This window comes from Rattus rattus, chromosome 9, assembly GCF_011064425.1.
Source record: "Rattus rattus isolate New Zealand chromosome 9, Rrattus_CSIRO_v1, whole genome shotgun sequence".
NCBI classification, from domain to species: Eukaryota; Metazoa; Chordata; class Mammalia; order Rodentia; family Muridae; genus Rattus; species Rattus rattus.
The window spans coordinates 45,408,314-45,435,151 of record NC_046162.1 but is presented as its reverse complement, the minus strand read 5'-3'; the positions used below and the strand labels follow the sequence as shown (position 1 = coordinate 45,435,151).

Genomic DNA, 26,838 nt, shown 5'->3' with positions numbered 1-26,838 from the left:
GTGAAGAACACAGCAGATACAAGGAAGATAGAGACCAAGTGAGCTCAGTTTATTTCAAATAAGGGACAGTTAAACATGAACTCTGCACCTGTCTGACAAAGACGGCGTGCACTCGCAGGCCACACTGCCTCCCCTTTTGTGACAGCCTGCTCTAGAAGCCCAGTTCTAAAGCTCATCTGAGTTTCCCGTTGCCAGCTGCGACTGTGGCTACGCCAGTCAGGTTCTCTCTCATCCGAGAGAGCTACTAAAGCCATTACCTCCATGGCATGCCTTTCCCAAGGGGTCCAAAATAGGAGGCCAGCTGAAACAAACAAACACTGTTTCCTTTTCCTGGTGCAAAAGGAAAAACTAAGCACACTTAACTGAGAACAACATCTCCTCCACATCAAAGTGTCCGGCTCCTCTCCCTGCAACACAGAGAAGAGGAGGTCTTTCTGGTCGAAGTTCCTCTAGGAGGATCTGAGCAGGGTTGCAATGGACCGCAGTGTCTGGGGGTGTGGCTATGGGCAGGGCTTCTTCCCCAAGTGTGATCTCTGATGCTTGTCAAGGCTGGAGCTCCAGCTGAACCGCTTGCCGCAGTGTGTACATTTATAAGGTTTCTCACCTGTATGAACCCTTTGATGTCTATTGAAGTTTGACCTCTGAATAAAGCTTTTCTCACAGATGGGGCATTTATAGGGTTTCTCTCCCGTGTGGATTTTCTCGTGGTGGCGCAAGCCTGAGAAGTCACTAAAGCCTTTCCCACAGTAATCACATTTACAGGGCTTCTCTCCTGTGTGAGTTCTCTGATGTTTCACAAAGTCTGAGCTTCGTAGAAAGGCTTTTTTGCAAATGCGGCAATGAAAGTATGTCTCTCCGGTATGAGTCCTTTGGTGAAAAACAAGCTGTGAATTCCTATAGAAGGTTTTCCCACACTCTCTGCAGGTGGGCAGTTTCTGGGCCATGGGGGCTCTGGCCTGGCCCTTCTGAGAGGCCTCTCTCTTCTCCTCTAGCCACAAGGCAGACAGCTCTCCCGAAGAAGAGCTCTGTATGTGCTGACCTAGCTGTTTCCCAGAGCCCCTTTCATGAGGAAAGAGATGTGCCCCAGTTCCCTCACCCTGAAGGTTTTCCAGAGCCTCTGGGACACTCTCTCCTCCAAAATGATGCGGCTCACTCTCACCGAAGAAATCACTCAAGGCAGTCTGTGGTGGAGCCTCTCCTGGTGCCTGATCGAAAACATCCAGACATCCCTGGTCCCTGTGATTTTCCAAGTTTAGGTTCTCTTTGTCATTTTCTTGTCTGTCTTCTGAAAGGACAAAGAAGGTTTAAATGGCAGTAAGTGCTATGCCCTGTCACCTGACTGATGCAAGGATGGTGTTAGGCAAGCATCATGTCTCTTTCTACTCAGAGGGATCAATGAATGTGGAAGAAACTGTCACCCAGGTGCCTGAGCACTCCAGGCTCACTCTACCTGTGCTGAGTTAAAGGCTAAATCACTTGGCTCTGGAGCAAGCCACTCACCCTGAGGAGCACAGGCTTTTCTGGGCTTTTCTGATCCCTCCACAAGCAAACGGTATGCACTTCTTAAGGGCCAAAAACCCAAATGTTACATACAATCAGTGCTTGTTAAGATGGTTGGTTTTCCGTTAAAGGTTTATTTTTACTATCTGTAATTGTGTGTCTGTAAGCATGTTTGTGTATATACAGACATGAGTGCAGGTAACCAGAGAGGAGCTGGAGTCACGCTCTGTGAGCCCCCTGACACGGGTGCTGGGAACCAAACTCAGGCCTTCTGCAAGAGCGGCACGCGTGCTCTCAACTGCTGAACCAGCCTCTCACCCCAAGATTTTTATTTGATTATATATAAAAAATGAACACAGTAAGAATTTAGGAAGAGAAAATAAACACATGTGAGAAAACCCAATCAACGCCATCAGCACTATCAAACGTGATGACATATGTGAGACTGGGCTCACTACGTGGCCCTGGCTAACCTGGGACTTTCATTGGCCAGGCCGGCCTCAGACTCCAAGAGATCTGCCTACTTCTGGCCCGAGTGCTGGATTAAAGGGGTGTGTGTGCCAACGCCGTGTCTGGACTTCCAGTCTAATTTCACTTGCAGGCACATATGCATAACCTACTTTTAGATATAACTGATGTCATATTGAACACAGTTCTATATCTGGCTAGATAGCATTTATATAGTAAATAATGACCCTGGTCTATTTAATATTTAACATGAATTCTCATATAAGAAACCTAAATTTTTTGGGGGGAGGGGCAAGTATTGAGATAAGATTTCTCCGTTGTCCTGTCTGTCTGAGAAGTAGGTCTGTAGGCCACACTGGCCTTGAACTCGCAGAGATCTAAATGCCTCTGTCTCCTAAGTGCTGAGATTTAAGGCGTGCACCACCATTGCCTGACTGAGAAACCTAAAATTTAGTTAATAAACTTCGTTAACGTTTTATTGCATTCATAATTGTATTGTAGGTTCAATACAATTAGGCTACATTGTGCCAAACTAGCTATCTAGAGCAGTTCTATGTGCCTTGCTATGTGTATATATGTTTTATGTACGAATTTTTGGTTTTGCTATGTTGCCCAGGCTATCCTCAAACTCTTCAGCTCGTGATACTCCTGCTTAGCCTTCTGGGTTCCTAGGAATTTAAATACTGGACACCACACCTAGCTATAAATGCTTTATTAACTTCTGTAAGCAATTATGCTTTTTCTCTTTTCTGATTATTATTTATAAAGCATCTGGTAAAGACTTTATGTTTTTATTTTGGTTCAAAGGTTTATTTAAACTTTTTAAAATTACTTTATCCTTATAAATCCAAGATTCTATTCAGCGCCAGGCATAGTATCATACACCTACGATCCCTGAGCGGGGAGGTGAGAGGCAGAAAGATCACAAGTTCAAGGGCAGCCCGGGCAACACAGCAAGACCCACCTTTTAAAAAGAATCATCCTGAGCTGCAGAGCAAGTTCAGGGCCAGCAGCTCTACATAAGACTGTCTCGATAATTTAAACCAAATTAAACAAAAATAAACTAAAGAAACAAGAGGTTGTTTTCTTCTCTCTTTTTATTTTTACCTTACCAGTGGCCTGCCAGGTCTACACACCTAGCAGAGATCTAGGCCTGAACACGTTTGTTCAAGACATAGTCCCATCTATTGTCTTTAAAGAAGAGCCAAGTAATAGCCACCATGAAAATTATAATCAATATATTGTGAATTTAGGAATTCCCCACTGTGGAAACGTAGGCCCTTAATCATGTACTTACTACAGTAAATATCATTGTAATGAGCAATTCACTTCAGAAGTGTTTGCCTATTTTCTGATCAATGCCTTAAAGGAATTCCTCAGAGTACAACTGGGATACCTAATGGCTTGAACATTACGGTTTGGTTTTGTTTTTTAAATTGTTCATAGATTTATTAATTTTATTTGTATGTGCCCACATGTGTGCACCACACATACTCAGGAGCCTACGGAGGTGAGAAGAGGATGTCGGAATGCCAGAGACTGGCATTACAGATAGTTGTGGGCTGCTGTGCAGATCCTGGGAGCCAAACCCAGCTCCCTCAACATGAGCAGTAAGACTCCTAAACCACTGAGCCATCCCTCCAGCCCCACAGTTATTAATACCTGCTGGCAGCCTACCTTTCAGAAGGTACCATCCTCTAGTATGCTGTTAAGCAGGAGAAATGGGGAGGATGTGAATACTTGAGTACTGAATGCTTTTTCTACGTACGCTATGTAGATCAGTGGAAAATAGATTTTTGTTATTTTAAATGTTAATTCCTCAGTGATAAAGGATAAATCTTTTCTCTCCCACATCTGGGAGCTACTTTTTATACTCCAGGACTGCTGTCCACATTTTACTGAAAAGGGTAATTTGTTTTCATCAACTTGCTTTAACTTCTGCTTTTTTAAGAAAAATAAAACAGACCATCATTTATCTATCAAGTTCACGAAAATGTTTTATACCAATTTAGTTGCAGTAATTTTGTTTGGAGTTATTTTTATATAGAGATTTTTTTTTTTTACTTTATTAGCAAATTATTATATGTCTGTTATCTTTTCCTCAAAGATTTCTTTTATCGTCTCTCTGCTTAAAAAATGTTTCCAATCCAAACAGGATGCAAATAAAATACCCACTCATGTCTTTTTCTTTGTATCTACTATGCAAATTATCTTTAAAAAACTGATTTCTAACTTATTTTGTTAAGCAACGTAGGCAAAGCTCTCAGTAGCTGCCTTACAGCTCTGCACTGAGAAGCCATTCCTGCCCACGGTTCCCTGCTACCTCCTTCATCAGAAGAGAACCTGACAGCCTCGCACCTGTTACGATTTCTACCTAGGAATCACATAACAGGTTTGGGGGTTTTGTTTTGTTTTATTTTTTGCTGTTGTTTTATTCCCTGGGTACTGAAGACGCAGTATACAACTTTTTGAGGCTGACCCTGCTGATCTGCTTTCACTCTGAACTGTCCTTCTGTGTGGTCAAAGAAAGAGCACTTCTCTGTCATGACTTCTGCACTTGCCGTTATTACACATCTGGCCGTCTGCCCAACGGTTGAGTTTTCCAACTGGTCCTTTCCTATCTTGTCGCTATAGCTTCCACCCCAGTTCAGTGTCTCTTCCTATAAACCTGGACCCCTACTTAGACCCTGCACAGACTTCTCTCTCCAAGTGTTCTCTTCCCATCTGTCCCCATCACCACCAAATTAATCTTCCCACAATTACGTTTAATACCCTTTCTCTCAATTCTATCTCTAGCTATAAAGATGGGCTATGCAAGGCAGAATCTAATGGGGTCAAGTCAGCAAGAAGGATGGAAGGAAAAAACACAAAACCCCACACAAAACAGAAACAGCTGGGTACAGTGAGCTGAATGTCACAAATGTCACAAACAAAACCCTACTGCTGCAAGGTATAGGCAAGCTCTGTCCTTCACTCATTTTTACTGAGAATGTAAATATGCCAAATCAACATCATCATCATCATCATCATCATAGGTGAGGCAGATAGCCTGGCCCCTCCCAGGCTCCTCTCCCAGGTAACACTCATGAAACGTCATCTTCCAACTTTGCTCACCACTCTTCCCTGATGACATAATATGAAAGCGACTGCTCCAGAGGAGCTCTTGTGAAATAGTAAATATACTGCTTCAAATTGAAATGATAACTGAGTGTAAAGTTTGCTTTGCATATATAAAATGAGACTTGACTCCCAGCACAAAAAGCGATAATAAGTCCTACCTATCAACTCTTATTCTCTGTGATACATTAGCAGAGGAAAATGATTAGACTCCAACAGGGAAAGGATAATTTGAGTTCGTTTCCTTCTCCAAGATTCTAGAATTCAATACATGTGTACATGGGCATGTGTGTGCACATGTGAGTGAGCTGTTATGTGTTCTACAGATGACATGTTTTAGAAGGAACACCCAAGGCAAAGGGATGCACAGCACAGAAATCTCAGATTTATATCAAGTGCTAAGCATCGCTTGCTGTCGCTATTTCATGAAGCCCAGGCACGCAGGGCTATATAGAACACTCTTCTGTTTGTTTATTTTGCTGAAGTAGCTGGTTAGTTCTGATTATGACCAGGTTAAGAAAAGTTAAATTCTTAGCCAGCAAGATGGCTCAGTGGGTAACAGTGCTTTCCACACAAGCTCTTGACCTGAATTTGGTCTCCAGAACCCACGTAACACTGGAAGAAGGATGCATAAAGCTGTCCTCTGGCCTCTATAGACAGGCGATGGCACAGCATGCCCCTACACACAGACTAATAAAATAAAAATATTTTTTTCCAAATCCAGAGAAGTATTTTCCCTGAATTTCTTTGCTGATGTAATGGCTATTACATGGAGTCTTTATGAGAAAATTTTAACTACCTATCTTGGCCTCATGTCTGAATATTAGCTCTCTGAGAAGGAAAACTATCAACATAGACAAGACTGACAGTAGATCAACATGTGCTTTTTCTTTCATGGTTAAATAAATATACCGACAGTCCTGTAGGCAACGACTGTTGGTATTCAAGTCAGATCACAGTTAGCTATGACCAATGCAATAACTCCTTTACCCACCACCCGTGGTTTGATCCGAGGTCAGAAATGGCTAGAGGCCAAGACCCCACTGACCTTTGCAGGGGGCTCTTGCCATCTTCTCAGCGCTGTGAAGGTGCAGCCCCACCAGCTCTTCCCCATATTCTGCCATGTTGGTCAGGTCAGGTTTGGAGTTGGAAATGCCTGCTACTGAGAGAGAAAAATTTTGTGGGCTTAGACAAACAGTGATGTCTGGAAGCTCAAAAAAGAACTCCAGTCACTTACATACACTCACCAGAAAACTAGATGGTAAGTACATATGGTGAAAGCCGTGAAAACAAGAATCTAGACAGGTAGCAAGAACCCAGGGACCACTGGCAGGCTGGTGCAAACATCAGGGCGAGGTCTCTTAGCTTTTATTAAGGCAGTTCAGTTTAGTAGAAAAAGAATACGACCCAAAGCCAGTAGCAGTTGCATCCACATAACTGAGAGCTGTGGAAGACTGAGCAAGCCCTCGATCTGATGCTCCCTTGGAGCATCTGTAAAAGTAGAATGCCAGGGGTATGTGTGGTGGCACATGCCTTTAATCCCAGCACTCAGGAAGCAAAGGAAGATAGATCTCTGTGAGATCAAGAGCAGCCTGATCTATATAAGTCGATCGGGGTTACCTAGAGAGACCCTGTGTCAGGAAGGGAAAAATAAGGGGTGGAGGGTGAGGAATAGGGTCACCGTGCCCATTTAATTTGTTTCATAAATTAAAGGTATTACTATAGTTAACACAATCACACAGTTTCTGAAGAACAGAGCACTTTCAATATTGGGACTTACATGCCTGCTATTTCTACTCATCAACTTCCTATAATAGCATGGATGACGCCCTTTACACACACCTTCGACAAGTATCTCTAGGAATGTACAGAAAACACCCAGCCCTTTCCCAGTCTTTTCATCTCCTCCCATCAAATGGGCCCATACCCTCACCTCCTGAGACCATTTTCCCATAGGTCTCCAGCATGAGATCCCAGTACTGCTCCTTCTGAGTAGAATCCAAGTGTCTCCACTGCTCCTGGGGGAAACACAAAAGTATCATTCCCATGAAGGCACTTGAACCTGCCTCCCCAACCACAGAAAGCTGAGAGGAAGGAATGGCTGTGGACACTGGTCAATAAGAGACCCAAGAACTCACTGGAACAACTGAGTCCTTTGTCAAGGACAAAGGGGGCATAAGAGGATGGCAGGCTTCCGGTGCCCATTGCTTGCCCAGTTTATAAAACACTAGGGCGTACTTCTGGGTAGGACGGGGTTGGGTTCCATGATACATATTAGGAGTGGAGAACACCACACTCCCTGACCCTTGCTCTCATCTCTCTCAAGAGCTGCAGTGAAGCTCTTTTGACACTGGGTGCCTGCCATCCCCACTATTGGAAACCTAGAAATCCAAGAGAAAGGAAAGAATTTAAAGGGGAATTAGTGAGAAAAGCAATTGTAAATGAGTGAAAAGGTAGGAAGAGTTAACAGCCGTAAACCCTGATTCTGAAACAAGAGCATCAGGTGTCACAACTGCATACATCTAGAGTCCCTCAGCGGTTCACAGGCATCCTACCACGAAGCCGGTTTTACTCTCAGTGTTCCTGAGCAAGGTGCTCCCCTGTTAGACAAAGCTGCCTTTCTCCTCTTCAACAGCAGGCTGAAGACGCGAAGCAGGAAAAGCCACCCACCTCAAACCCATCTACTTTTCCAAATGAAATTTCAGCCTCCCCACAAGAAGCTGACATTAGCAACCCAAAGTAATTGACAGCACACTCTGGAGTTGTACAGGCTAGACCCCAAGTCCCAGATTGGCCACTTTCTACTCTGCCATCTTGGGCACATTATTTAACCTTTCGGAGTCTTGGTCCCCACCTGCTGGCTGTTCGCACTAACCTTGTTGGGAAGTTTGAAAGAATACAAGGACCACTGTTAGGACAGGCACCATGCACTTCTCACCCTGAGTTCTAAAGCAAGTCTGCCACCTAGTGTCAGGAATGTCTCCAGGAGCGACAAAGTCTAGAATTAGCAGACACTGAGCATGGGGGACAGAGGGAAAGGGGAAGAAAATTTTTGGTATGAAAAACATCAGAATACTCAAAAGTTCTCTCAATAGTCTTGATTATATTGTAAATATAAAATTAAATTTAAACTTATTATTCTGTTACTGTTACATGAATCAAACTCCTGAAAAAGCCAGTCTGAGTGAATGTTGCTAAATACAGGAGTCCTTAGTTGGAACCCAGAAGACCTTCATTTGAGAGCTGTCAGGGAAAAGGACGCTATACAAGAGCCAACAGAATGGCAGCTTTACTGGACATGGGACATTCTCCATGGCACCCGACAGCTGCTACTAAGTGAAGTGACAAGCAAGAGAGTACAAGCACTGGAAGCTCCAACATCACCAACTGACAGACTGCACACATGGCTGAAAGCTACACTCCAGAACTGCCAAGAAGCTGAGGCCTGAATGTAAACCTTAATATAGATCAGGGTACCTGTCCCTTTAAAAGTCCCAAAGGCCACTGTGTGAGCGGATGGAAAATCATGTTCCCACGTGGAAAGAGCACCATCTTGTGGGCTTATAAACTATGCCACCTTCAACTCAAATAGAGTAGGGGCACTCTACCCAGTCACAGTTTCTGATGACATGCTATATACTGGTAATCATAGCCCCTCTGCGTTCTGACATGATTATAAAACTTCTAATCTACAGACAAGACTGGAAATAGGGGTTATACTTAAATTTCCCTTCACTTTCAAATGATTCCATTAAATATGAAGGTTTTGCTAAGGCTGAAAACAGGTGGGGTTGGTGGTTATTGCGATATGTAAGGAGAACTTGTTCACTCTAGTAGTGGTTGGTAGGCAGTTGTCAATTAATACAGCATGTGTATATAGTCACCAGTCAACTAATACAGGTACTGTGTATGTGTATAATTGCCAATCGGCTAATAAGGGCACTGTGTGTGTGTGTATATACAGAGTCAGCATTCAGCTATTACAGGCAGAGTGTGTGTGTGTGTGTGTGTGTGTGTGTGTGTGTGTGTGTGTGTGTGTGTGTGTAGAGTCAGCATTCAGCTATTACAGGCACTGTGTATGGGGTGTGTGTGTGTGTGTGTGTGTGTGTGTGTGTGTGTGTGTAGAGTCAGCATTCAGCTATTACACCCACTGTGTGTGGGTCGGTGTGTAGTCACCAACCAGGTAATACAGGCACTATTCATATTCATAGTTGCCAATTGGCTAACGCAGACACTGTCTGTGTGTAGTCACCAGGTGGCTAATACAGATATTTTGTGTGGAGTCACCGATTACCTAAGACAGGCACTATGTATGTGCATGTAATCTCCAATAATGAACAGTGATCTGAGCATTTTGAATATTTGTTTTTTTATTTTGTGACTGGCCTGAAATTCTAATACTGCTGCCCCAGCCTTCTGAGTGTTAGAATTACAGGCATGTGCCACCATGCTCAGCCTTGGTCTTTTAAGTTATCCAGAACAGATAATGGTTGGTGTCTGTACTGTTTCAAATATATTAACCAGTTCTCTGGCCTGTCCCTGCACACTCCAGAAGCAATAGTCTTTTGATAAAGTAAGAGATAGCTTGGTTCTACAATAATATGAGCACCAATGGCATAGTATACTGGACCTAAAAATAAGTTGACACAGCTATGTACACTTAATTTTTACCACAGAGGCCAAGCATTACACTAGAAAAAAGACAGCCATTCAATAAACACTACTGGTAAAACTAGTTATCTACCTGAAGGGTGAACTTGAATTCTTAACTTTCCCCTTGTACAAAAATCAACTAAAACCTGAACCAAAGACCCTAATTTAAAACCCTAAGTGCTGAAACTTCTGGAAGAAATGATAAGGAATGCTATTCAAGACACTGGAGTAGGCAAGAACTTTCTGAATACAACACTACCAGCACAGGAACTGTCAGAAACAAACAAGGACCAAGTGTCAACAGACGGACCACATAAAAATCAAAACCATCTGCACAGTGCTGGAAACAAGCAGCAGCGGAACATGCAGCCCCGGGATAGGAGAAAAATCTTCATAGGCCTCACTGTGGACAGGGAATAGCACCCAGAACTGACCAAGAACTGTAGAAAGTGAGACCATGGGATGAGACTGCCATAAAGAAAAAAGGAATCAGTGGGCAGTTTTCAAAGGAATCTTGGCCCTGGGCAGCAGGCTTCTCTGGTGCTCAACCACAAGCCTGCCCACCTCTATTTTCATGTCTCTGGTTTCAGTTACCCACTATCGACTGTAGACTGAGAGCATGAGATGGATGTCTCATAAGTAATTCCTAGGCTGTAAATTGTACACTATTCTTTCATTTATTATCTGTCTGCTTGTTTGTCTGAGACAGCGTCTTCACTACAGTTCACTGTGGCCCGAAACTCACTTTGTAGTCTAAGGTGGCCTTGAATCTACAACACATACCACTTCATTGTAAGTGCTAGAAATACAGGTGTGCCACCACACCCAGCAACTGCACATCATTCTAAGTGGGTGACATCAGCATGTGAGGCATCACTTAGCCAGGACACCCACCCTGCACACAGTACCCACCAGGACATCCACCCTGCACACACTGCCCACCAGCACACCCACTGCACACACTGCCCACCAGCACACCCACTGCACACACTGCCCACCAGGACACCTTCCTTGCACACACTGCCCACCAGGACACCCGCACTGCACACACTGCCCCACCAGACACCCCCCCTGCACACACTGCCCACCAGGACACCCCCTGCACACACTGCCCACCAGGACACCCGCCCTGCACACACTGCCCACCAGCACACCCACTGCACACACTGCCCACCAGCACACCCACCATGCACACTCCGCACACCAGCACACCCCCTGCACACACTGCCCACCAGGACACCCACTGCACACACTGCCCACCAGGACACCCGCCCTGCACACACTGCCCACCAGCACACCCACTGCACACACTGCCCACCAGGACACCCACTGCACACACTGCCCACCAGGACACCCCCCCTGCACACACTGCCCACCAGCACACCCACTGCACACACTGCCCACCAGGACACCCACTGCACACACTGCCCACCAGCACACCCACCCTGCACACACTGCCCACCAGGACACCCACTGCACACACTGCCCACCAGCACACCCACTGCACACACTGCCCACCAGCACACCCACTGCACACACTGCCCACCCGGACACCCACCTGCACACACTGCCCACCAGGACACCCACTGCACACACTGCCCACCTGCACACCCACCCTGCACACACTGCCCACCAGGACACCCACTGCACACACTGCCCACCACCAGGACACCCACTGCACACACACTGCCCACCTGCACACCCACTGCACACACTGCCCACCAGGACACCCCTTGCACACACTGCCCACCAGGACACCCACTGCACACACTGCAGCCACCAGCACACACTGACCACCAGGACCCCCTGCACACACTGCCCACCAGGACACCCACTGCACACACTGCCCACCAGGACACCCACTGCACACACTGCCCACCAGGACACCCACTGCACACACTGGACACCCACCTGCACACACTGCCCACCAGGACACCCGCCCTGCACACACTGCCCACCAGCACACCCACTGCACACACTGCCCACCAGGACACACCCCCTGCACACACTGCCCACCAGGACACCCACTGCACACACTGCCCACCAGCACACCTACTGCACACACTGACCACCAGGACACCCACTGCACACACTGCCCACCAGGACACCCACTGCACACACTGCCCACCAGGACACTGCCCACCAGGACACCCACTGCACACACTGCACACCCACTGCACACACTGCCCACCAGGACACCCACTGCACACACTGCCCACCAGCACACCCACTGCACACACTGCCCACCAGCACACCCACTGCACACACTGCCCACCAGGACACCCACCCTGCACACACTGCCCACCAGCACACCCACTGCACACACCGCCCACCAGCACACCCACTGCACACACGCCCACCCGCACACCCACCTGCACACACTGCCCACCAGGACACCCACTGCACACACTGCCCGCCAGGACACCCGCTCTACACACACCCCACCAGGACACACCCTCTGCACACACTGCCCACCAGCACACCCACTGCACACACTGCCCACCAGGACACCCACTGACTGCCCACCAGGACACCCACTGCCCACCAGCACACCCACTGCCCACCAGGACACCCACTGCACACACTGCCCACCAGGACACCCACTGCACACACTGCCCACCAGCCACCACTGCACACACTGCCCACCAGGACACTGCACACACTGCCCACCAGCACACCCACTGCACACACTGCCCACCAGCACACCCACTGCACACACTGCCCACCAGCACACCCACTGCACACCCACCTGCACACTTGTTATTTAGCAGCTGTTTGCTGTCAGACGCACTGTTGCAGGAACAGGGCTTCTGTTCAACTGGCCCTTATTTTACTTAAGAGAAGCCCGAAGTACAAGAGATGGTGGCCATGCCTGAGAGAAGCCATGAATACTAACTGAGTGGAAAATGAAAATATTCTCACTAAGGAAAAAGCCATACACAGAAGTTGCCGAGTTCTGCAGGAAGAACAAGTTTTCTACCCATAAAATGGTGAAAAAGGCAAAGCATTAGTACTAGTTTTGCTGTCTTGCCATGAACTGCAGAAGTTATAGCCACGGTGGCTGAGAGTTTTATTACCCACCTCACTCCTTCTCATCATGCAGGCCTGTGCCATCTGACATCAGCACTCAAAGCATGAGCACAGTGTTACACAGCAAGACACTGACAAGATTCCACACGCATGTAACTCTAATTACAGAGCTGCGAGAAGTAGTCCATTATTAGTGTCAGTGTTAACCGCTCGCCTTTCTTAACTTACAAATTAATCCTTATCAGAGGAACGACTGGAAAGCCCCACTCTATATAGAGAGTGTACAGTGTTATGCATAGTCTCAGACATCTTGTAATGACACACACAGCAGAACAGTGTGGGCAAAATAGAACAAACTTTTCCAAATAACTGCACCCCAAGAATATTTATAAAAACAAAGATAACCCAGCAAGTGCTTGAGATGTAAGTAGATGGACAACACATTCCCAGCAAGAAGACATTTTAAAAACAGAGGAAATAATACATTATATGTAGGGAAAAGGAAGAAGAGTTATTTCATAAAATTCTATTTTACATAAAGGTCTAGAAAATGTCTTGTGTGTTAACAGAAGGTAGTTAATAGGTGTCAGGTGTCTCAGAGTGGCTGGGATACTGCAGAGACAGGAGACAAGGACAGCTCAGCAGTTAAGAGCACTGGATGCTCTTCCACAGGACCTGGGTTCAATCCCTAGTATGCACGTGATAATGCACAACCATGAACACCAGTTCCTGGGGATCTCCCTCTTCTGGCCTCCATGGGACATACCAGACAAAACAACTCATAAATATAAAATTTTTTTTAAAAACTTTTAAAGAAAAACATAAAATATGATGTTTTAAGAAAAACTTAAACCTTGAATGTGAGGGAGATATTTATTCTTGATTATGCTTGTGTTTTAAGGCTGCATCATACACCAGAACTTACTAAACTACAGGTTTTGAGTATGTACAGTCTATCAACATTACGCCTATGATGTCAGAGAAAAAAATTCACCTGTCGCACATGAGAAATAACCATTCCACGTTTCTAACAGACTCCTGTGTTAGTAGCTCATACCAGGAAATGAAATAGCCCTTTCTTAGCATGGGTTCAAAGTGATGAAGAAAATTCAGAACCTACCATATTTGGGCAAAGCAACTTGCACCTCTTCCCAGAGGCCAGACTCCATTATTCATCTGTCAAGATGACTGGCTAGAGAAGCAGAGATTCAACTCTTACAGGGAAGCAGCCTGCTTCCTCCACCTCTGCTCCTCTTCTGAGTGTGTCCCACAGGCAGAGGACCCCCACTCACCTCCTGTAGTGATGGGAGAAGTGCTGTTCCCACCTCTTGGTCTCTAGTCGGCCTCTCCTCAGGTCTGGCAGGAAGCTGGGAGGCAGCCAGAGCTGTGGCAAAGAACAGGAGGCTTTCAAATCCCAAGGTCTCCCTTAACCTCCCCAGGGGATACCAGGAAATCCTCACAAATTAGAGCAGTTTGCAGTGTCAATCAAACTCAAAGACTTGTGATTCCCTACTAACACTCACACCCCCCACTCCAAACATCCAGTCGCACCCATGTTTCTCCCAGCTTCCTCCAAAGAACCAAAACCCAAATGGTATGGTATGGCCCAATCATGAATGGTTTAAAATACAGTCTGGTCTTTCCACATTTTCCAGGGCACTATACTGTTTCGACACACACTTAGCCATACTCGCCGCAACCTCCAGACTTCTCCCAGACACTACCACGCAGCATAGCAGATAACTGCCCTCACCTAATTCTGGCTCCATATCTGATTCCTCTTTCACACCATGGCTCAGTAGCTCCCCAGGTGCCAAGGATGAATTCTGAAGGGGCAGGTCCTGAGGCACCACCTCCACAGTGGGCTCCGCCTCCAGTGCAGGCTCCACCTTGTCCCCATGGCAGCGGGCTGAATTCTCCTTCTCAAATGGGATCTCTTGTCCTAGAACCTGGATGCTGATCTGGACACCAAACAGCACTAGTTACCGAAGGATGCAGAGTCAAGATTACTCGAAAGCTAATGGAACTGGCCTTCTACAACAGACCATGAGATAGACAATCTTATGGCTATTGGGCAGAGAAAAAGAAAAGCCCCTTTTAATCCAGAAAAACAGACCAGAAACTGAGGCCTGAACCAGGTCTGAGACCTTCCAGTCATACCGCTAATATTATGTTCTCCTAGACAGCCTCCAACAATGAGATTCAATGTAAGCAGCCATGCTGTTCAGTTCTGGGCAGAGCTCCCTGAACCTGTGATTCACACGGGGATCTTCCATCACGAACAACGAAGGCTGTTCACCCACCTCCAAGGCCTTGCTGGACTGCAAACTCTCGGTGCCCCTTAAGTAGCTTCAGGAAGGGGCCTGTTGCCAGAATAAGTAATCACGGGATTCCAAGCTTAAAACTCGCAGCTGGCCCCATCCCCATCTCCAGGGAAGGGAGAGGGTTATGCAAGCACTGATGGGAAGTGAGTTAAGCAACTGTGCCAGCCAGAATGCTAAGACTTCCCCCAGAAGAAAATATATAAACAATTGGGTGTCTAGAGCTGCCCGTTGGTGAACTCCCTGAGGTTCTAAGAAAGCAGCACACTGGGACAGGACTGGGAAGCGCCCTGTCTGTCTCTCCCTTCCATTTATTTACTTGTGAGTTTTGCTCTATATAATAAACTGGTAAAGTAATAAAAGCGTATACCGGGTCCTGTGGATCATCGATCATCAAACTGGACAGACAGTTTGCGAAGACACTTGGTCCTGACATTAGTAAGTGGCATCTGAAGTGCCAGGACAGCATTATAGGGCTGGGCTGTGCAGACAGCTATCACCATAACTGCACTGACCTACTGATGCTTGGATTGTATAGAGAGTCAAAGGACTGGTCATTGGCTTGGGAAACCTATATATTTGGGGTCATAAGAACTGTCAAGAAAGAAAAGACAATGAACCAGAGAAGCCCCAGAGGAACCTGAAATTACTCACAGACAAGAAAGTGTGCTTACCCACTGCCACAGTTTCTGGGGATCTCCCTTCAAGCTTTCCACAAGGGTCACTGCCTCTTCTCCGCTGCCGGGACACTGTTTCCTCACCCACATCTGAATCTCCCCAGGGAGGATGGTCAGAAACTGCTCCAGCATGAGAATCTCTAGGATCTGCTCTTTGGTGTGAACCTCTGGCCGCAGCCACTGGAAACAGAGCTTCCGGAGTTGTCTCAGCGTCTCCTGGGGCCCAGACATCACCTGGTAACGAAACTGCCTGAAAAGCTGGCGAGCAGTCTCAGGGTTGGCAAGCTCTCTTTGCTGGATAACATCTGACCCAGAGAATGTGGCATCCTCAGCCTTGGCCAGAAAAGGAAGCAGGCCCAGGGCCTGCCCCAAGTCAACAGGCATTGTCTGGCTTCACAGGGCCTTTTAGATGAGGGGATTCCAGGATGGAGCAGGCTCTGGAGAGAACTGTGTCTTCTAGGGATGTTGAAGAATGAAAGCCAATGCTGTACATGAACAACACAACAGCACATGGTCAGAAACAACATACATGTGTGCTCTCCCTGGAAGGCCTATAGACCTGCAACTAACTGTTCAGTGTGTATACAATTCTATTTTGAGAGGTTGTAGAACTTGAAGGTACAAAGTCAACTACAGCTTTATCCTGCCCGTATTTATATTCTCCATTGGTATTCAAATGTCCAGAGACTCTATAGAAAAATGGAGTTTACCGAACAGGTGGTATGGTGGCACAAATTATAATCTCAGCACTTAAAAGATGGTGAGTATGGGGCCAACCTGGGCTATATAACAAGTTCAAGGGATGTCTCTGCTAGGTAGGAAGACCCTACTTCAAACCAGAAAAATAAGAGGTTGGCATGATGCCTCAGCAAATAAAAGCTTTTGCTATCTAAGCCTAACCACTTGGATTTCATCTGAGCCCTTGGAAGGAGAGAACCACTCCAAAAGTTGTTCTCTGACCTCCATATGTGCACTGTAGTATGCACATGAGTACTGCACACATTAAATAATAAAACTTTACATTTTAAAAAGAAAAACATGAGAGAAATGCACATGTGAAATAATTTCACTATGAGTTTCCAAGTAAACACATACATCTGTATCTCTGTACCTGTAAGACAATACATAACGCTATTCAGGATTGGGGATGTAGATCCACGAGTACAGTGCCTACCACACACAAGCAAAATCCTAGGTTCAATCCCTAGCATCTATAAACTGGCACAGTGATTCATGATTTCAATACTAGCACTTGGGAAGTAGAAACAAGAAGATTGGTAGTTCAAGACCATCCTCAGTTACACTGTGAGTTCAAGACCAACCTGGGATACATGAGACCCTTTCTCAAAATAAGACTAGACATAAAGACAGACAGAAAGATATGGACAAGAGCCCTAGGAACACAGGCTAATATTGAAAGGGTGATATGTTTCCATATCAGCATCTCATGTTATCTCAAGGATAAAGCAATAGAGAGAAAAAAAAAAAAGACCAAAGCCGCCTATATACTTCAAACTACAAGCCAAAATAAACCTCTCCTTAAAACTTGTTTATCTCAGGTATCTGTACAATGATCAAAGCTAACAAACATAGAATCAGGATCAGAAGAGGCAAATAAGGCAGTGAAAAGGAAAGCAGTAGGTGCCAAAGTTATTAAAGTGTTCTCAAAGGATCATTTATTCTGTAAGTAGCTGACTTTATTACAGGTGCTCATAATAGTGGGTCATTAGACTGACCCTTCAAACATCATAAAGGAACACACTAACAATCACCATTTCTCTATAACACTAATGGCACATGCATGGACACATGGACACACACTTATACACATATACAATAATAATAAATTAAAAGGACAAGAGGGAGGAGGACAGAAATGATGGGGAGGGCAAAAGGATAAAGAGGAGGAAGAAAAGAAAGGTAAGTGTAACATTCAAAAACCAACAGAGCAATTTTCTTTCAAGGTTGCAAAAAAGGAGAGGTAAGAACAGCTAAATGCCATTGTGTTTTGCATAAGGAACTCTAAACTTAGTTTTTTGGGTCTTCTTGTTGTTTTAAAGAGCCTACACACCTCATTCACATACTCAGGTAGTACTCAGTGGTACAAAGGTAACATTACTAAAGTAAAAAATATTACATATTTGGGAAATATTGTATTTCTGGCCCTGGCAAAATAAGTGACAATACAAACTAGTTGGTCAGCTACAACCAATTCCCAAACTGGAGAAAGCATGTAAGACAGCCTGTTTTAAGCACTCCATGGAGCAAGTGAGAATGCAGTTCTGAGAGAAATTGGTGAGGTAAGCCCACAGCCATAGTGGCTGGCTATGTGAGGATATCTTTGCTGCCACAGTGCAGGAAGCCGAGTTCAGATGGAGCACAATGGTTTCAACAAGCTGAGGCAACATGAGCACAGCCGAAGGCTGCTGGAGTGACTCTATTCTGAAGAACATAGCAGGGAGGAACTTTGCAAAGAGGAACAGATGTCCAAATGGGGTGTCCCCTAAGTCCTGGTACAGGCTTGAGGCTGCTTATCAGGAGGGAAAAAAGCACCAAGGTTTAACAAAGATCAGAACACACCCAAAAGGCCAATCAGAAATGAGGCACTGGAATTTTTATAATCACTCCAGGAAATCCAGGGCTGAACAGAGAAGCCCTGTATCAAAAAACCAAAGAGTTTTTCCAGTAAGACCCACTCTCACCTGCCCTAACAAAACCTAAAACCAAGTTGCTACCAGACCCACCAATAGCAGTTTGATTTCATCAACTGGAATGCTGTGGGGAAGCACCCTGCTCCTTCCAAAGATTTGTTCAACCAAGTGTAAGATAAAGTCTAGTTGCCTGCTCCAACAAACATGGAACCTAACTGGCCTTCAGCATCACTAAAGCATCCACTGTGAGAGTCAGAATGCAATACAAGATTACTAGATACACAAATAAATAGGGAGATATGAGTCCGAGGCAATAAAAGAAGCAGTCAACAAAAACCAACTTCAACATGGTCGAGGGCCTAAAGAAAAGCAACTCCAAGTTCAGCATAAACATCCTTTAACAATTGGAATTAAAATACCCAGTTTACAGGAGTGAGGCAGAATGCAAGACTAGCATGCATGAGGCTCTGGGCTAAGACCTCAGAACCTTAAAACATGCATGCACACACACACACTAAAACACACACCACACACAGCACACACTACACATATACCACACGCACAGAGACACACATGCACACACACACACCATGTACCCTTATACAGACATATACAGACACACCATACACACACCCAAACATGCAACACATACACCACACAAACACACAGACCCACACACACTGCGCATACCACACACACTGCATGCCCTGCACACGCACACATACACAGCCATGAACAAATATTTCAAGAACCCAGAAAATTTGTCACCAGTGAACATTTACTACAAGAATAAAGGACATGCATTCCTCCAACTGCTAGGAAACTCCTATCCTGAGAAAAGAATAAAAGGATGCAAAAACGCTCAATGTCCGGTGAGTATAAATACTATATATTTTTTTATTCTGATAGCTACCATAAAGGGCAGATGAGGGCTGGTGAGATGGCTCAGCAGGTCAAGTCACTTGCTGCTAAGCCTGACAACCTGAGTTCCATCTGTGGGACCCACACAGTAGGAGGAGAGAACTGAATTCCACAGCTGTGCTCGGACCACCACACATGCACTGTGTACATATACATACAGACATATACAAATAAAAAATGTCAGGGCTGGAGAGATGATTCAGTGGTTAAGAGCACTGACTGCTCTTCCAGAGGTCCTGAGTTCAGTTCCCAGCAACCACATGGTGGCTCACAACCATCTGTGATGGGATCCGATGCCCTCCTCTGGTGTGTCTGAAGACAGCAACAGTATACTTATATATAAAACAAAAAATGATGTCATTTAAGGTTTTTCAAGAAATAGTAGTATAAGAGAGATTAAGATCACATGGGGGAGGACACATTTAATGAATCTGTTTTGTTAATATATTTGTGACTTGCCAAATCAGAAAAAGAAAATCAGAAGCAATTGGTAGGAGTTTGGGGAGGGTACCAGGTAGGAAATGGGAAGGGTCAAATTAAAGAGTCGAGAACTGGCAGATCTGAATTGGGATATATAAACTGGCACAATGACAGACTTCGACAGGTTAAACTCTACTTCATAAGGATGCATAATGTTAGCATTGACTCATTTTCTGGATGACCAGGACCCAGGTTCCATACCCAGCACCCACAAAGTGACCCACAGTCATCTGTAACTCCAGTTTGAAGGAATCCAACATCCTCTCTAGTCTCCTATGCTGGCACCAGGTACACACAAAGGTACACAAACATGCATGCCAGCATAAAAATCATACACACATAAAAAATAACTTATTGAAAAAACCAGAAATGTCACAGGAAAAGAGAAATAACCAGAAAAAAAATACAAAGGAAAACAAGACAATGCAGTAGAATAAAACCCAACCATACCAAAAACTACATTAAATATAAATGGAATAAACACTCAAACTACAAGACATATACCATAGCCAAGTGGTGCTTTAACCACTAGCCTGTGTAAAAGCCTGGGTTCCATGCCCAGCACCACAACTTGTTAGGTAGAAAAAATAGTTTAAAAATAAAAGTTAAAAAATGAGTATGTTTCTACATGAATATATTTCTATTTAAATTACACTGAGGTTGGAGTTTCCAGTTCTATAAAAACTTGTGCCTAGGGTTTTTTCAACAGTGTTTCTTAGGTGCTTGAACTGAATATACCACAGATGTTGAGCCAAATTTTGACTGCTACTCCTAGGAGCTGGCATATTATATGAGAAAAGTATATGACATAAGCATATGAAAACTGATATGACTACATTAACATACTTGGTCAAGGCACTGGACAACCTGTTAAGAGTTTCTACTGCTGTGAGGAAACACTGTGAACAAAAAGCAGTTTGTGGGAAAGGGTTGCATGTACACTTTTAATCTAACAGTTAATTATCCAAAGTAGTTAGGACAAGAACCCAAACACGGAAAGAACCTGGAGGTAGGAAGAGGCCATGGAATACAGCTTACAGGCTTGCTCGGCCTGCTTTCTTACAGAACCCAGGACCACCTAGGGGCTGTGCTACTCCCAACGGGCTGGGCCCTCCCTCACTACTAATTAAGAAAATGCCCTACAGGTTTGCCTACAGCCCTATCTTAATGGAGGTGATTTCTCAACTGAGGTCCCCTCAAGTGACTACAGCTTGTGCCAACTTGACATAAAACTAGTCAACACAAAGACAAAAAGGTAAATGGGGGTATCATTTCATTTTGAGAAATGTGTTGGCTCATCAATAATAAATAGTGCGGCTACAATAGTTCTGACAAAGAAAAAAAAAAAGATGGCAATGTCATTAAAGCAGATGGGTCCAGTCATCTAGAAACAGAAGTGTACACAGAACTAGTATCAATTTTGTGTTGATTATTTGGTATGTGTTTGTGGGTGTGAGTGTTTGAGGCTGCTGTTGTTTTGAGATACGGTCTGTCTCGGTAGCCAAGGCTAGCCTGGATCTCAAGGTAATTTGCATTGCATGCACCAGCCTCCCCAGTGCTGATGTTACACGAGTGAGGTGCTGTCCTGACTTCTAGTGTCGACAGAAGCTAAACCCCACAGTAAGGTAGGAAAAAGTAGTTTAAAAATAAAAGTTAAAGAAATGAATATATTTCTATTTAAATTACACCGTAGTTGGGAGAATACATACTTGAAGTTTCCAGTTCTGTAAAAGCCTGTGCTTAATTAAGTCCATAAGAGATACTCAGGAAAACAAGCCATCTACATTTCATATAATTGGAAACTTCACGTACGTATCCTAATTAGGGTTACTATTACTATTATTATGATTAAACACCACAACCAAAAGCAAGTTGGGAGGAAAGGGTTTATTCAGGTTGTACTTCTACATCACAGTCCATCACTGAAGGAAGTCAGGACAGGAACTCACACAGGGCAGGATCCTGGAGGCAGGAGCTGATGCACAGGCCCTGGAGGGGTGCTGCTTACTGGCTTACTCCTCCCAGCTTACTCAGCCTGCTTTCTTAGAGAACTCTCAAGACCATTAGCCATGGATGGTATCACCCACAATGCCATGGGCCCTACCACATCAATCACTAATTAAGAAAATGCCCTACAGCCAGATCTTCAGGAGGCATTTTCTCAACCAAGGTTCTCTCCATTCAGATGACTCAATTTGACATAAAACTAGCTAGGACATAATGTAACTAAATGAGAAATCAATACCAATAAGGGATCTTGAAATCTCAACTTGAGAAATTAGTAATCAGTAGTCAAAAGACATCACAATGGAAAGTAAAATATATTTTCACACAAAATGATCACAAAATCACAGTTTACCAAATGTTGCGAACTTAGAACAGCAGCTCGAAACCTATGGGTTGAGACCCTTTCATGGGGGTCACCTAGGACCACAGGAAAACACAGATATTCACATTACAATTCATTCATAACAGTAGCAAAATTACAGTTATGAAGTAGCTACAAAATTTACTCTATGGTTGGGAGTCATCACCATAAAAGGAACTGCATTAAAGGGTCTCTTCAGCATTAGGGAGGTTGAGAACTACTGCACTAGGAGGAAAACTTTCAAAGAAGCCTCTGTTTTAGGATATGAAATATACAATAAACTCCTCCACTATCTAAATGAACTATTTCCTGAGTTTTACAAAAATAACAGAATTTCAGTCGGCAAAATTTCTACCTGTAAGATTGGTCAGAATTAGTTCCCAACGCTAATTTGGAGAGTATTCAAGAAACGCTATTCTGGGAACACTGAACCTTACATATTTAAATCTTACGATATTAATACGACTTGTTCCATGCAGTAAAGGCCAACAGCTGGCTACCACCCAGGCATTTGTGACAAGGCGTCCATTTACTCAAAATTAGAGAGACTTATGGATTTATGCCTTGATGAGAATTTACTTCTCATTCCTCACAGAGGAAACTCATGATCCTCATGATCCTCAGTTATATTTATATTACTGACGCTTTAAGAAATTGAACTGAAATGCACATCTAGGTCAGCATTTTTCTATACACACGGAGGTTACACCCAGGGTTGTACATGGAGATAGCCCTTTGTTTATCAGGCCACCGTAGGCTTAGCTCCTGCTATTGCTGACCTTCCTGACAGCCCTGGAAAGTACTAAAAGTTTACAGATCTGTTCCTCCAAGGCTCCCAAGCCGCAACGCTTCAAGCCCAGGAAGAGCTAGGGCAGACTTCTGAGAGTTTGCAAGGAGCAGCTGGGGTTGTCACTAAGAGCCAATAACTAGCGGTTGGCTTCCAGGCAGTGTGCAACCGGGGCCCGGGCCTCACCGTTCGGCTCTCTCTCCCAGGGCGAGCAACCCGGAAGAGCCCACTTTCCGATCCGCCCCGCGTCCCCTCCCCCGCACACGCCTGTCGTCCGCGAGTGCGACAGGCACGGGGCCGAGACCGCTGTCCTTGCCGCAGCTCACTCACGACAGGGCGCGAGCTAGAGCGATTCCAGGTTTGACCCCAGGAGCCCGCAACCCCTCCTGTCCGCCCATCCTACGCGCTTACCTCTGCCCTCGCCGCCCGCTCCAACCCACTTCCGGAAGCTGGACGGCTGCGCGCTTCCGCGGCCCAAGCAACGCGCGGCGCCGGGGCGGGGCGAGGGACCGGGCGGAGCGAGGGCGGGACTACCTGAAACCCGGCTCTCCCATTGGCTCCCCAAGAAGTGCCCAGTTCGGGACTGGCGTTCCCCGCCTCCCCTCTCAGGTCCCTGGGAGCTCCTGGTTCCCACCATCACTCATCCCACCTGATCCTGTTTTCTAACCCAGGCTGCACCTACAGCCTTTTCGCCCATTTTCAGACCGTCCTGCGCCGGGCCACAGCTGTCACCTCGTGTCACTAAACCCAGTTGACAGAAGCCTGCTGTCCAAATCCAGATACTCAGTCTTGAGTAACTGACAGACAGCACAGCTTTGGAATAGAGATGTGTCCTCTCCCTGCCCTGTGGTTAGAAGGGTTGACATCTCCGAAGAAACGGCGGGGTCATGGGGAGCATGATATGTGCACACGCCTGAAAAACTGGTCAGTAGGAAAGGAACTTGGCGTGTACTCAAAGTCCTTGGCGCCGAAAAGACCGAAGTTCGTGAGAAAGTCTTTCACAATCCTGGTTAAAGCAATCCTTGACTCAGACGTCAAGAGACATATGTAGTTCACAGGTTAGTAGTCTGGCAGAGGCGGAAGTGTCTGTCACAGGAAAGCTTGGCTGACTGATCATTCTAGGGACCCGTCTCGCGGGTTATTTTCAATTCTGAGAAACTTCACTTCCAAGATCAAGTGGTTTGGTTGGGACCTTGATAAGGTTCCTATTAAACGCGTTGGGCTTTAGTTGAACAACATTCAAGGAAGATCAGAGTAACTCAAACCCTGGAGTTACTCAATACACCTATGAGAATCTGACTGAAGCTGAGGCTTTCCCACGGGAAATGTGGAGACATAGCTACACACACATTTCGTTCTGCAATTCAGGGAGCGAATAGAGGCAACCTTGGAATCCACAAAATTCAAGTTGACAGTTCTAAGGAATGTCCCTTTGGGGATATGTATGTATGTATGTATGTATGTATGTATGTATGTATGTATGTTTATGGCGATTGAGAGGAGTAATGACACTTTTTGAGCAGACTGAACAAACAAAACACGTTCTAAAAATAGGAAGACATTTAACTTAGCTGAGGAAATAATAGAAAAGTCCCATCTATTTTCGTTTACTTCATAAATATTTTCCAGCTGCCTTGTCGGAGCCGGATACTATTCCATATTCGCTAGGGATAGAGCAGTGAACTACGCATGCAACACTCTGGCACTTAAAATGCTATTCGTGAGGAAAGCTGATGAGAAATAAATGCACAGGTAATAAGCATGCTGGGTAATGATCAGTAGAAAAACTTGAATCGGGTAAGACGGGAGGTATTAGAGTTGTATTGCAGTTCATGTAAAATGATTAGGGGAGGACGAACGGATAACCTCGAATTGAGACCAGAAGTTAAGGAGCACACCTTGTGTACAGGGCAGGTTTTCCAGGCGGAGGAAATAACAAATATCTAACCCCTGAGACAATAAGAAAATATTAAGAGAGCTCTGAGCCCTGGACCACAGCAACAAATGGTTCCCACAAAAGAGCATTTACCAAGGGAGAGAGGAGTACATTTAGGTTATGGAGTGCATCTCTCTCATGCAAGAAATCTGGCTTCCGGGGAAAGGGAAGCGGGAAAAAAAAAAAAAAAGAAATCTGGCTTCCAGGGACCAAATAGAACGGAATGAGTTGGTTTCTGTATTGAGCAGACTTGGGAGTCTGTCACGAGGAGGGAAGGGGAGATTCTTCTTGTGGAACAGGTTAGTTCAAGACCAGTCTGGGCTACATGGGACCCTGTCTCAAAAAACAAACAAACAAACAAACAACAATATTTTTGCTTGTTCAAAACCTATTGAGAAAGGCAAGTTGGCATGTATTGAGTTCAGTAGGTTTGTGAATTATATTACCAGATTTTAACTAAACCCTAACAAAATGCACATGTAAAAAGTCCCCTGCATAGCAATGTCAGCTTAAAGATATGAGTTGAAACTACATGTAAAGAACATGGGAGAACTACATTTCAAATTTGTTGTTGTCACCCAGGCTAGCCTTGAACTAGCTTCTGACCCTCCTGCCTCGACTTCCAAGTGCTAAGATCACTAGTACTTGTAATACTAGGATTACTAGCACATGTACAACCACACCCAGATTTATGCAGTACTGAGGGCGGAAGGCAGAATACATATGTGTGTATGTACCTATTTATTTATTATGTGTACCTGTGCCAAGGCCTTTGTGTATGAAGGTGAGAAGGCAATGTTAGAAGTCAACTCCCACCATGTAGGTTCCAGGATTAAACTCAAGCTTTGTTACCCACTGAGTCATCTTACCAGCTTGGAGCCTAGGATTTAGTACATGTTAGTCAAGCACTCTACCAATGGAGCTCTATTCCCGGACCCCAGAGTACATTCATAATCAAATTCTTAATCATAATCCATAATCAAATACTATATGTGTAATGTAGTAGAATCAAGAGCAGTGCTAAGTCAATCAGATATGACCAAGAGGCCAGCAAAATGTGTATGTGATACATATGTATATATATATGTAAATTATATGTATAGATTATACATACAGATAATCTATGTAAAGTATATGTGAAGATTATATATGCATATTATGGTGCTTGTGTGTAGTGCTAGAGCATGACAAAAACTTTTTTGTAGTTTGCAGTCATACAAACTATAAAGTACTTTATGAAATGCTATTAAACCTATGGAAAAATGATTGGCAGCCTCTTTTTGAGTCCTAATAGGCAAGAATCAACATAAAAGGTTCCATAAGAAACATTTTAGTGCTTTCATTGTGAGACTATTAATTAAAATTATTAAAAATGAAATCTACATAATTAGTTTGCAACTAATGACTTACATGAGGGACTATGGAAATGACTAGTAACAAATGATATTAAAAATAAATATGTAGCCAATAATGTAATTTATCCATTTGTATTTTTGTGAAGTGTGTTTCGGTGTTTTGTTATGGCAATGGATAAAGCCATCAAAAATAAACTCAACTTAGGAGACCTTAAAAGTCTCGATATCCCAGAATAGTAAAACAGCATTTGCTCAAATTACATTTTAACAAGAACTTTATTTACTAAAGAACATGTGTGTTTTTAATTCATATTTCATAGTATGTATAAGCCCAGAGGCAGGCTAATCACTAGTTTAGCTTTAAAATACTTAGCTGATTGAAAATATTTGAACAAAAGTATAGAAAAAATCTACAGAACTTTGTTCTAATTACATTCTGGCCATGCAGCATACAGTGGGAGCGAGCAGGTTAAAGCCATATCATTTATGCCTCTCCTCTGAGTTTCCCAAAGGCAGTGCCTGCAACTGGATCATTTAAACAACCATTTTAGTGCAGTTCTGGGGTCACTGATCT

At 44.6% G+C, this 26,838-nt stretch overlaps 1 protein-coding gene across 1 annotated transcript; it reads right to left on the bottom strand.

Moving 5' to 3' along the window:
- Window positions 1-17: 17 nt before the first annotated feature.
- On the bottom strand, window positions 18-23,464 carry Znf18 (zinc finger protein 18). Its single transcript, XM_032914419.1, has 7 exons — window positions 23,385-23,464; window positions 15,764-16,251; window positions 14,522-14,729; window positions 14,061-14,152; window positions 7,019-7,103; window positions 6,134-6,247; window positions 18-1,285 (listed from the first exon to the last, which is right to left on the bottom strand). Exons 2-7 carry the CDS (start codon window positions 16,148-16,150, stop codon window positions 501-503), a joined length of 1,671 nt encoding a protein of 556 aa, XP_032770310.1. The 5' UTR covers window positions 16,151-16,251; window positions 23,385-23,464; the 3' UTR covers window positions 18-500.
- Between the last annotated feature and the right edge of the window lie 3,374 nt (window positions 23,465-26,838).